The sequence below is a fragment of the Pithys albifrons genome, chromosome Z, assembly GCF_047495875.1.
Source record: "Pithys albifrons albifrons isolate INPA30051 chromosome Z, PitAlb_v1, whole genome shotgun sequence".
In the NCBI taxonomy this organism is placed as follows: Eukaryota; Metazoa; Chordata; class Aves; order Passeriformes; family Thamnophilidae; genus Pithys; species Pithys albifrons.
This window is the reverse complement of record NC_092497.1, coordinates 69,854,422-69,867,058: the sequence shown is the minus strand read 5'-3', so window position 1 is coordinate 69,867,058 and position 12,637 is coordinate 69,854,422. Positions and strand designations below refer to the sequence as shown.

General features: G+C 37.5%; 1 protein-coding gene across 5 annotated transcripts in view; it reads right to left on the bottom strand.

The window, feature by feature from the left end:
- The window catches only part of CCDC171 (coiled-coil domain containing 171), a 150,466-nt gene that overhangs the window by 131,096 nt on the left and 6,733 nt on the right, over positions 1–12,637 (bottom strand). For all 5 annotated transcript variants that reach the window (XM_071580374.1, XM_071580377.1, XM_071580378.1 and 2 more), the window contains exons 3-6: positions 11,233–11,365; positions 9,497–9,671; positions 6,855–7,036; positions 3,888–4,034 (exon numbers count right to left, since the gene is read on the bottom strand). In XM_071580374.1, the coding sequence (XP_071436475.1) occupies positions 3,888–4,034; positions 6,855–7,036; positions 9,497–9,671; positions 11,233–11,365 (637 nt within the window). The remainder of the gene's footprint in view (positions 1–3,887; positions 4,035–6,854; positions 7,037–9,496; positions 9,672–11,232; positions 11,366–12,637) is intronic.

Sequence of the window (12,637 nt, the reverse complement as noted above, 5' to 3'; positions counted from 1 at the left end):
CTTAACCACTGAAGTAAAGTACTTTCAGCCTGACCTCGTACAAATACAGATATGAACCATCACCCAAGTCCTCTTTGCAGTTATAGCCCCATTACAGCAGCATTACCAAGTCATTACAAGAATACACATTTAGCAGGACAAGGGGTGAGCAAAAAAAGGCAATGTGAAAGCTAAGGGAATGGTCCTTACATGGTAAGTAAAAATCTCAGCCATATGATAATATATTCAGTCTCAGAACCAAGTTATAGGACATTTTTCCAGCCTCAGTAGAAAATCTTAAAAACTTTGAAAGATCTTGAGATTCACCTTGCTAAGAGTTGGTGGCCTCAAAAAACTAAAATAAACAACAGAAAGTCATTACATTTCTGTGAGCAAGGCAAAGAGTTTGAAATGAATGAACTAATAACTCTGTTTCTCATGGTAAAATCCACATTCTCGTTGCAAAACCACTTTCCCATCCAGCTTTTTGGCTGGACACATCACAAGAAAAAACTACTTTTATACAAAAATTGCTCTGTGTTTCCCAAGAATCATCATTAGGAATGGGCTAAAGGCTAAAATAAAAACACTGGTCTTGGAAATTGATTATAATGAATAGTAGTGTCTTGATGAGTTTAATAGAAATAGATCAATTATTTCTTTGGCTACTGAACCCTAACTAAAGAGGAAGAATGATATTTAGGGTTCACATTATGAATTTTTCTAGCATGTTTTCTGCTTCAGAAGGAGTCTATGTTCATGAAGTGGCATGGCACATTGGTATCACTGCAAACTGGAAAGCTAGCAAATTAGACAGTGCATCAGCAGTTGTCTTTCAGTTTAAGAGTACATAAAAACTTGCCCTTATTCTTCCACTTAATTTCTAACTTCAGAAACTAGAAATTTCCACTTTTAGACAATCATCAGAATAATGATTGAGGGGTAAAACCATAATAATATTGGACAGGGAAAAAAATTTAAAAATGGGGGCAGGTAGACTTTTTTCATATTCCTTTCTACCTAAGAGTTTGTTGGATATAATTCTTCAGAAGAGTGCCACTACACAAAAAGAAAACACTCCAAAGTTAACATTTCCTTTCATTATCACAAAACAAGTAATTTCCTAAGGATTTCTCTCTGATGTCCAGCAGAGGGTAGTAAAAGAACAGTTTTATGAACTCCAGAGTTCATTGCTTATCAAGAAGTAGTGTACAACAAAAGATTGTAGAATTTTAAGTAGAAACTACTCTTCACATAATCACCTTAGGAAGTTTGCTGCCACTATCAATAATTTAAGTACACATTTGCTAACCAAATTACAATTAACATAAGGCATTCTGCATGGAAATTGAAGATGTCTCCTATATCTATCAATTTCAATCTATAAGCTAAACATTTCATGAAGAGAGATAAAGAAATACAGGGGTACTGGGGTGTACTACTTCAAGATATCTGTACAGAAATCCAGCTCAGTTAACTGATATTGTGACCCTCTTAGTGGATGAAGGCAAGGTTGAAGGTGTTATCTATCTAAAGTTTAGTAAAGCCTTTTATCATGTTTTCCAAGCATTCTCCTGAAGAAACTTGCTGTTTAATGATGTGGACAGGTGCACTCTGCTGGGTAAAGAACTGGATGGCTGGCCAGACCCAGAGGGTGGTGGTGAATGGAGTTTTGTCCAGCTGTCAGCCAGTCACCAGTGGGTGTTCCCCAGAGCTCAGAATTGGGGTCAGTCCAGTGTAACACCTTCATTAATGATCTGGATTATGAGATTGAGTGCACCCTAAATCAGTTTGCAGATGAAAACAAGTTTGGCAGGAGTATTGATCTGCTTAGAAGTAGGAAGACTCTGCAGAGGGATGTGGAGAGGCTGGATCAATGGACTGAGGCCAGCAGTGTGAGGTTCAACATGGTGAAGGGCCAGGTCCCACACTTGGGTCAAAACAACCCCAGGCACCACTACAGGCCTGGGGCAGAGTGGCTGGAAAGATGCCCTGCAGAAAAGAACACAGGAGTGCTACTTGACAGCAGCTGAACATGAGCCAGCAGCGTGCCCAGGTGGCCAAGGACAATGGCATCTTGGCTTTTAGCAAAAATAGCACAGCCAGCAGAACTAAGAGAGTGATCATCCCCCACAGTCGGCACTGGTGAGGCTGCACCTCGAATCTTGTGTTCAGTTTTGGACCCCTCACTTCAAGAGGGACACTGAGGTCCTGGAGCGAGTCAAGAGAAGGGTAATGAGGCTGGTGAAGTATCTGGAGCACAAGTCTGGACAGTCTCTCATGCTCCCACATGAGTGGAACCTGGAGAAAAGAAGGATCAGAGGAGACCTTACTGCACTCTACAGCTACCTGAAATGAGAGTGTAGTGTAATGGGAGTCAGTCTCTTCTCCCCAGTAACAAGTGACAGGATGAGAGGAGGATATGGCTTGAAGTTGTGCCAGGGGAGGCTTAGATTACATATTAAGAAAAAAGTCTTCATAGAAAGGGTTGTCAAGCATTAGAACATGCTGTCTAGAGAAGTGGTCAAAGTTGTTATTGAAGGTCCTTTCAGACAGATACACACAAACAATTTACTTTTGAGATGGTAAAGTGAGACACAAGCTGGCAAATGCATACACATTGAAGTCTAACCTAGTCTTTTTTATTTAATTCAGAGATTTGTGCTAATTTGCTTAAATTTTCAAATGCAAGAGGTGTCATCACATACTTTTCCTTAATCACTGCTTAAATAGCTATATTTACAATAAGTAGCACAGGGCTCATTTTTATGTAGACTGACATTGTAAAGAGATTCAAAAAGTTAAAATATAAAAATAAAGAAGAAAATATTTTATTTGACTGCAATTAATAGGTAACATTCCCTGATAAGTCTATCTTCAGGGTATAGCAGTTGTACATTTTCAAGGAACTGAGTGCTTTCTTTTCAAATTTACTGCTGGTGGGTACATTCAAACAAAATGTTTAGAATGATAATAATTTTCTGCCTTGCTCCTCCTCATTTCAGCTCATGATTTGCATGTTGGTATATTAAAAGCCACAAAGTCACAAGAAGAGTCCTTATTTGAGCATATGGAAGCAAAACTCTTTGGTTTTTTAAAAGGCTATTGGAACTCCCCAGTACGCAGCACTTTCCAGCTAACGGCAATTCCACCTAGGCCAATATGTGCAGCTCACAATAAATGATAATAGATTTCCAGCAGAACTCTTTGAGGGCACAAAGGTCTACCTTGTTTATCAATAAGTCAGTGGTTTTAGTTGATGAGTTTTGATCTTCCCTGTAGGAAATTTCTTTTGTACTTCATCTTTAATGCAGGACTCTACTACCTAGAAATCAATGCTTTAAACACTTCTTTTGCCTTTAAGAGAAAAACAACACAAAACAACACAGCTGAAAACTATGTCACTTGTTTCTTTAAGGGCTCCAATAGAATGCAAGGGACAGTTCTTTAAAATTCATTGCAGAAAAGATTTAAATATGCCTTTAGTAGAAAACATACATCAAGATAAAGAACTACCCAGTCACTATGCTTTTCTGCAAATGTTCTACCGAGAAAATCTTGGTCTAGACTGTAAATACAGATAATATGGGTACTGCAAAGCCTATCAGTGTACAAACAAATATTGAAATCTAGAACAAAACTAGTGATTTAGCATAAGGAGCACATTTACAAGGTATTTCTCTCAAAGACCTGCAGACAGGAAAACTAAAACTACCTGTAGCAGTTAGTTCTAGATAAGAACAGGCTGCTGTAACACCACTGTGATCTTCCAGGATGCTATTCCCTCAACATTCTGTTCATCAAGCAGACAAAATTCACAGCCTAACTGAAAGGTTCCATCCATCAAAAATGAAATTGTTCACTGTCAGTGCTTGTTGAGACTAAAAGCAATAGTCAAAAACCCTCACTTCAAGTGCCTTTTTAAGTTGCTTCTCTCGTTCAGTGCTGCATTTAAGTTCATTGGCCTGGCATCTCAGCACCTCACAACAGCCGCTGTGTTCCACCTCCACATCTCTCAACTTCTTGTGTATATTTTGCAGTTCATTATTCAGCTCCTAGAAAAAATATAAAGCATTAAGAGATACTTTTTCTAACATAAAATATTACAGTAGAGGGGTCAAAAGAGGAAGGCAACTGCCTCAGAACAGGTTATTAAAAGCTAATATAGCAGCACATGCCAGCACAGCCACTTACCCAACAGCAGACGAGCTCTTCCTTCATCACAGATAACATGTATTGGCTCAAAACTCACTATGAACATGACCTTCTGTGGTAATACTAAAATCAGAGCCAATTTCCCACAGGAAATCTTTCTCTAAAAGACTACAAGGCTGCTCTACCATTCTCTTATCTCTCTCAGCTCAATGGCAGCAATGGAGAGGGAAACAGTTAAGGCCATTTGATGAAATGATACACAGGGACAGGTCTATTTTGTTTTTATTTGAACTGTTAGAACTTCGAATCAAATCAGACACTTATTGAAAGATACTCCCATAAACTAAATATGCCAAATTTCCGCTATTTTGAGAAGGACCTTCCTGTCTAGAAACTGAATTACTTAAAAAATTAAACTATTAAGTTCAGAGAGAATAAAATAATTAAGCGGTTTCTCACCAAAATTTCTGCTTTTGGAAGTTGAACCAAGCTACAGGTTGATGTAACTACTAACACTATAGGACTCAGCAGTTCTATGGAGTGACTGCTACAACATCCTCATTCATGTCACACCAGACATAGAGAAAGTAGCCAAATAATGAGCCCCCAGTAGTCTAGTGCATATTTAAGCTGGAGATACAAGAAGCCTCAAAAAGAATAGCTTTTTTCTAGTGGACAGGAACAGGCTTTTCCATAACTAGCATCAGAAACAAGCTATAAATCCATGATTTAGTTGGGGGACCTTAGCAGAGACAATTTGTACAAATTACTTCCTGTGCGAAACATAGAAAGATTACATTAAGTCCTCCTGTTCATTTACTCCTACCATTTACCATGGTAGGCATGAGACATTTTGGGAAAATAAACCATCTGGTCTGTAAATTCTGCTATTACTCTTACATCACATAATCTTGCTCCTGGAAATCATTAATCATAAGGCACGTGCAGAGCAGGAAGGAGAAGAAAATGAATTATTTATAAAGAACAATTCTTTGGAAGATTGAAGTTTGATAGAACCATGTTTATACAAGAAGATCAAAGAAATATGAATCTCTTCCAAAGTTTGGAAAACAAATTTTAGCAGCTCTTCCAGACTAAAAGGAGAAGGTTTTGGCCACTCAAACATGACAATACGGGAATCGCAATTCTCTTACTAGCATAGTGCTAAGTGTTACCAACTAGGAATGAAAAAATTAAGTTTGTTTTCTCTCTTTTTTCATGCACAGGCACTATGGCACGAATTCTTTGGCATTCTCTGAAAAGGTAAGAAGGAGCATGCATGTGAAACATCTGAATTAAAAAATGTGAACCTTAGTAAACCGAAATATTGCAAAAATATTCTATCTGGATATGGATTAAATTTAAGTTAATCCTCTAACTTTGCCTGTAATATCAAGACAATGAAGCGGTTTCTTCCCATCAGTATGGCAAAAAAAGAATTTTTTACTGAAATATACAACTACTCCCACTTGCTCCACACTGGAAAGATACAGAAATACTAATCACTTTAGGTTTATCTTCCACATATGAACAAAAGTGAGCTGAGAAAAGTGCAATAAGAATAAGTAATACAAGTTTGCTGGAAAATATTACATCAAGACTTAAAAGCATTTTGTACTGGAAATGTACCTAACACTAGCAGCCTAAACCTGACAAAAATAATACATCAACCTTTTTAAACAAGAAAACATGACTGGTAGAACTTCAGAATCGTAAAGTCTCTGAACTTTCCAGACATGGTATGACTGTGTCAGACTATTCCAGCAGTCACCTACACTCAGAGGGTTCAAAGAGTAACACTCTTCACTATGCAAAAAAACCACTCTGCTATGTATACATGTCACATAAACACTTTCTATACATACCTGCTTATGAAAAACATGGAAGTTCATTTGCTTTTTTTTAAGTGTGGATAAACAACACAAATTCACAAACAGACTAAGGAAAAACTGATTGCTTCTGTGAAGGAATATTATATTCTGACTAACCACAAGATGATGCTATTGCACTTACTATCGAACCCCAATAACTTTTATCATGTACTGGACAGCATGCTAAGCACACTCAATAGAGCACAATACAAATCTGTTAGAAAGCAGAGAGGATTCCTTTTCCTCCACATCATAGAGACACATTTCCACACCTGCCTCAGTATTTTCATAGCCAAGTTCAGACCTACTGTTCATACACTGTAGTTTTGCCAAACAGGATTTGCCATACATGCTTAGAATCTCACATCTATGTAATATTAAGACCACAATGAAATCTGCTTTTATCCAGCTTTCCTTTCATAACTTAGAATAACTATAGATGATTATAAACAGGACTGTAAATACACAACACCAAAGACTAGAACACATTTGAAGTCATAATTTATAAACCTAGATCCATCTGACAATCAACTGCCAAACTAAATCAATTAAGCTTTCAAAAAACAACTAGGGTAGTCAGGTCCAGATTTAACATTTATGTAGGTATGTTTTACTTCCTGTAATTTTATAACTATGTAACTATAATGAGGGTGATAGACAGGGGAACAGCAACAGAAACAAAGTGAGAAAACCGAACTATTTTCTATATAGGCTACACATTTCAGAAATATTCTGCAATATGTAGCTATGTGAAGGAGTTTTTTCCCTAAACCAGAAAGACTACACACTTCATATCAAAAAAGTTTCAGCCATCATCCATGCAACTTTCCAACTATTAATACACCATACCAGCAAAATTCTTTCTACTTCGTTTCTCTCCTTAAGAAGGAATACATATTCACTGTTGTAAATTCTGCTGATATCATCCTTCGCCCTTGCAAGTCTTTGCTGTTCTTCTTCCCACTTCTGCTGAGCATTATGAAACGTTTTCTCAGTCTCTGTCACTTTCTGCTGAAGGTTTTCATTGAGTACTGTTGTTTACAGAAAAAGAAAAAGAAAAAATACAAGTAGCTCTGCAAAGCATGTCCAGAAAAAAAATGCATAATGATCATCAGTTCTTCTGTGTATTGTGATACCCTGTAGAACACTAAAACAGCTGGAGAGCAACACCTTCACTACTAAGAAACTATGAAATTTTGAGTTCCTATAGCACCCTCCACAGAAGGATATAGGACTATTTTAGAGATTTTTACAAATGAAAACTCTTCTCCTCTTGGAAAAGAATAAATACTTGAGATATATCTTTCAAGTGACATCTCTATAGCATGGAGGACTTATTTTCAGATTTCTACAGTTGGACAGCTTATTTCCAAATTTCATCTTTGATGCAGATATTAGTCTGTATCAATTAAATTTGAGCTCAGTTCAAGTGACAGTAAAGATAGGCATCTACTCAATGAAAGGGACTGCAGGTAAACCTAAGACAGGCTGGGCTAACAAGCAAAGGGTTAGCTTTTCCAAATAAATTTACTGCAGCTCAAAAGATTCAAATCTTTTTAGCCCAGCAAATGACATGAGATAGCAGAACATTGTACGTACCCTTCTGTGAAAGCTTAAATGCCAGGGGAAGCTTCATTACCTGTACTATGTTTTATAGGAGCTTTGTTTAATTTTACTAACTGGCTTTCAGATGAAAATACTTTGTATTGGCTTTTCATTTTGCAGAACTTAACTAGCTACACTGGCAATTAAGTGATTTCCACTTTCTAATACATCTTTATTTCAAACTCATCACAGCTTTCTGAAATTTCTTCCTAGTCAGAGAAGGATCAAATGAGCAGAAGAGGCACATTAAGATGACACAGAGAATCAGTGGACACAACAGTGGGAAAAGCCTGTCAGATTCAAAACAAGGGTAGAAAAACTGAAGGACACAAGGCAAAAATGAGACATTTTGTCTAAGAAGCTGTGTTGGGGACACAGCAAAGTACCACATGAGGTGAAAATGACTCCAAGCGACCAGGGAAAAGAAGCAATAAATTATAGATTGCTAAAGAATTAAGCAGCAATACAATGATGCCTAGGGTTTTTTGGCATTTGCCACAGAAACAAAAAGTTAAGAAATTACAACCAATGGAATTTACTGTCAGTTGACAGACAACCAACTGACTGTGGTATTGACAGAAACTAACATGCACACATACACACGTACACATTTAAGAAAATATCCCTTATTTCTGCAAAACTTCTACACACTTTTTGTTATCCAGTCCCCCACCACATGTTAGCCCAGTCCCTTCAGGAAAGTGACAGGCAGCGGAGCAGCCTGGGGTCACTGTGCTGTGGTTCCTCCATCATCAGTCCCTTTTGAGTCCCATCTCTCCTTGGCAATATGGCACTACTCACTTCTAAACTGGTAAAGAAAATTAGCAGTAAAATGAGCATGCACAGAAAGAAACAAGTCTTCTCTAGGTGAGAAAACAGCAGTTCAAGTCTTCAGCTTGCAATCACAGAGAAATTTCCAAGGGGGAAAAAAATGCCTTCTTCCAGTTAGCAATGCATTAGATTTTTCATTTATCATGTCTTTCTACAAGAGAGTGAAAGCTTAGCTTTTCAATTATTTCAAAAACACTTAGTACTTTTAGTACTTGTAAGATTCAGAGTCTGCTTCCATTCCTGGAGGGTTAAAATCTTCAACAGTAGTGCTCCAAATTCCTTATCGAACATCAAAGGTTCACAAACGCACAAGTATATCTCTTGTACTAGATTAAAGAGATTATACTAGTTTAGGTAACTAAAAATGCACCTCTTTTGTAAGAATCAAAAATATTTCTCTGTTTGAGGAGCATTAAGGAAATCTGAGTTTCTGAACATGAAAGTAGTAGAAAAGAAATGGCTAGGTATAAAAAAGTTCCTTTCCACATGCTATTGTCACAACATGCAATACCTGTAAAAAGAGAAAAAAGTTGACAAGAAGTAAATAAACCAGACATGAACAATGAAAAGTTTGAAAAGTTTGAAAATATGAAAGAAAACAGTAGTATGAGGAGAACTTCCGGAAGAAAAGTTGCTGCAAATATGCAAACAAATGAAGAGGAATGGATTTGTTTTCTTTCTTTTTTTTCCACCCTGAAACGGAAAAGGAAGGACTATTGAACATAGAGATGACAATGATGTAGAGACAGCCACAGCCATCATGATTACAACTCTGTACACAGACACACTGAAGGGAGAAATAACAGAAGGTAAGGAGCAAGACGTAAAAAAAAAGGGATGACAGCTTAGCGGGTTAGTTGCAATCCACGTATGAGACAGTAAGAGTTTTGTAAACTTTTATGAGTTTTCAAAAGCAGATGGATAAAAGATAGGAAAGATAAGAGAGATTTGAGAAAAACAGCGGTAACTAGAAATTTAAGTCCCTGATTCTCACTTATCTTACTGACTTAGAACTAACTTAGCCTTTATCCCATCTTCACTTCTTTGAAACTTACCTTGCAATTCCACAAGTTTGTTTTTTGCATCATTTAACTCTTCTTCTGCAGTGCACATTTTCAGATGGGTGTCTTTTCTGGCAACTGCCAATTCATACTCCAGACCTTGTCGAACTGCCTCTCCTCTCTCAAAGTCCGACCGTAATTTGATTATCTGGTTTTCATAGTTGGATATCTGTAAAATAAATTTGTTTCAGAAAACTGGCAACAACATCCCTTTGAAAAAGCATGACATGTTATAGAAATACACCCACAGAGTATTTTTAAAAGATACTCTGAATCACATTCACTACCACCATCATATTCCACTTGAACTTGAAACACAATCTTGCAACTGCACAGTTATGCACATTTTGATACTTCTACTGTTTTTTAGGCAAACTGATCATATTCCTAGATTAATTTCACGGACTTTAAACATAACCCTGTTTTTCCAAAAATACACTACCTTAACAAAATTAACATTTCAATACCGCCATCTTCCTGCAGCTCAGAAGTAAAAATGCAAAAACAGAAACATTATAATCCACAGACAATTTTCTGGTAACTTTCCTTAACATTCAGAAAAACAGTCATGTTGGGATACTAGACTATCAGACATCTGAAAACTCACAAGTATATGTATGAGCATAACATTCAGTCCAATAATTTTCAGTAGTCAAAACAGAATGTTATTGATGTTAACACAACAAACTAAGAATGGAAAATGCTTCAAAAAGGGATCTTATACAGACTAAGAAACATAGTGTATTTGTTACAGCCAAAAACTGAATCCAGAAAATTGAATCCAAGCTATTTTAATGTAGAACAGTGGAAAGTAAAATATGTATACCTCCAGAACATGTAAAAAGTAGCAACATACTTGTTAATGAGACTTCATCCCTGAGAAATAATCTACCCGCATTACAAAAGTTTTCCTTGATGCTATTGTAGTAAACTAATATCAAAATGAAGTAAAAGAAAATACTTCATTAATCTTTTCTTTAGTTTGCCTATCAGCTTTCATATTAGCAGACACAGGAAAAGGTGAGCACAGAGTGTGGCACTAGTAAGTTTATTGATAATAGTTCATTGGTAGTAGGTATGCTGCCCGCACTTGCTAATGCCAGTCTGGCAGGTGATAATCTGGTTTCAACTGTGCTGCTGAAGAAGTATCATTACTACTATAGGTAACAAATCTACTCTTAACAGTCTGCTAGGTGCAATTGAGGTGGGTGCTCATTCACCTGTTTTTGGCTAAATCCAGTAAATAAACCAAGTTTGCAGCTCCATATCCATTTATTATCTGGGTATATACCCAAATTAAGAGAGGCCTGCTTCTCCCACAATGACTAGCTCAGTGCTTCAGTTAAGTCATTATTTTCCCGCTGCCTTATCAACTGTGGGGTGATTCTATAAAATGGATCCCTGGAATAACCTGGATTAAAATTAACACACAAACAAACAACCTCTTACATTGAGCTGGGGGTCCATAAAGTTCTTCTGCACCATTTTGGTGTTGTGAAGTTCTGAAGTTACCTACATTCACCTTTAACTAACAACTATGACAGAAGAGGTGCTAGCAGTTCTAATAGTTCCTATAAGTAGGTATGAGGTCTGTAGAGTGACCCCTTCCTTGTTATTTTTCAGCTAGTGACTGTGATTTTGATCTATCACGTGAGAGTATTATTTTAATGAAACAAGATTACACTTATTCAAAGAGTAAAAAAAAAAAGTACAAAAAAAAGGTTCCTTACCTCTTGATTGTGCTGAATGGTTAAGTCTAAATTTTCTTTTTTAGCTTGAAGAAGTTTCCATCTCAGATCTAAAACAGCATCCAATTCTGATTCATTGCTATTCTGCAGTAACTCACGCTCCACAGGATGCAAGCTGCAGAATAAGAATGTTTTCAAAAAAGACTTGAGTATTTAAGTTTTAATGCTCCCTTTATTTCAGTTATTAGATTGTGAGTCAAAGTTCTAAACATTCACTTAAGTAAAATTATGCCATGCAGTTGCCATCATGTCACACCTCTTTGAAAAAAGGGTTACATATATTGTTTATAGCACAAGGTATGAGAGATGTAGCAGCAGGAGATTAAAACAGATATGTGTTTTGGATTTCCCAAAGATAATTTCTTTTTTATTAGTTTTCATTATTTTTATTATTGATTCAACAAACTTGCAGAATGCTTAGAAAGCATAATTCCAATCATATACATTAAAATGACTAACAAGTCTTTATCTCTGCAGTAAGGCTCATTTTTTAACAGGGATTATCATTTCAAAAACATCTCTGTCATGAAAGAAATGCATGCATGTGGAGCAAACCTCACTTCCACATTTTGCTTTCAAAGATACATACATTTAAACTACAGAGAAGCAATTGATCACAAATAAAATACAAATTAAAGGTCTAGTCCTCCAATATACTCTCTATCTTCGTTTCCACTGCTATTTCAGTTAAAAAAAGTCTGCTTGGCAGCTAGCAGGATCCATCTTTGAGCACCACAAGCAACATGAAAATACTCAAACTAAGTTTTTATGTAGAGAGTGAAAAATTAGTATTAAAATATGTATTTGTAGGAAAATGCTAAAATGGACCTCGAGGAGGACAGCACTGGAAAAGCATCCTGAACCTAAGAACCTGCATACATATGACAGACTTGTTAAAGTTTAAAAATTATGTGTACCTGTACTGGGTTTTTAGTTACAAGGTTTTGTATCCCCTCTCCCTGCCTGTTACCCCTTTTCTGCTGGGTTGCCAGCCCCGGCCCTGTATTGTATCCCCCTATCCCTGTCCTCCCCGGTGTTCTCCAGAGGCATTTTATTCTCCAGTGGGTCATCGCCAGGAGCTAGTCAGGAACAGCACTGTTTCTTCCTGGGCCAGGTGAGCCCCTGCTTGGGAGATCCCCGGGACTGGACGGTCCCAGGCCCCTCCTGCACTGTCGCGGCAGGAGCTGCACGAACACACCTGGGCAGCCTCCGTCAGTCTGGGGCAGCTGTTGTTCCTCCACGGGCTGCCGCGGCCCTGCCCAGGGAGGGGGGTGCCTCCCCTTTCTCCCCCCACTGCCAGAGTGGTGGGAGCAACAAGAACTTGCATGGAGCTGCCCCTGCAGCTCCGGGATGGACTGGGGTGGTCCTTGCCAGCCCAAGTATCAGC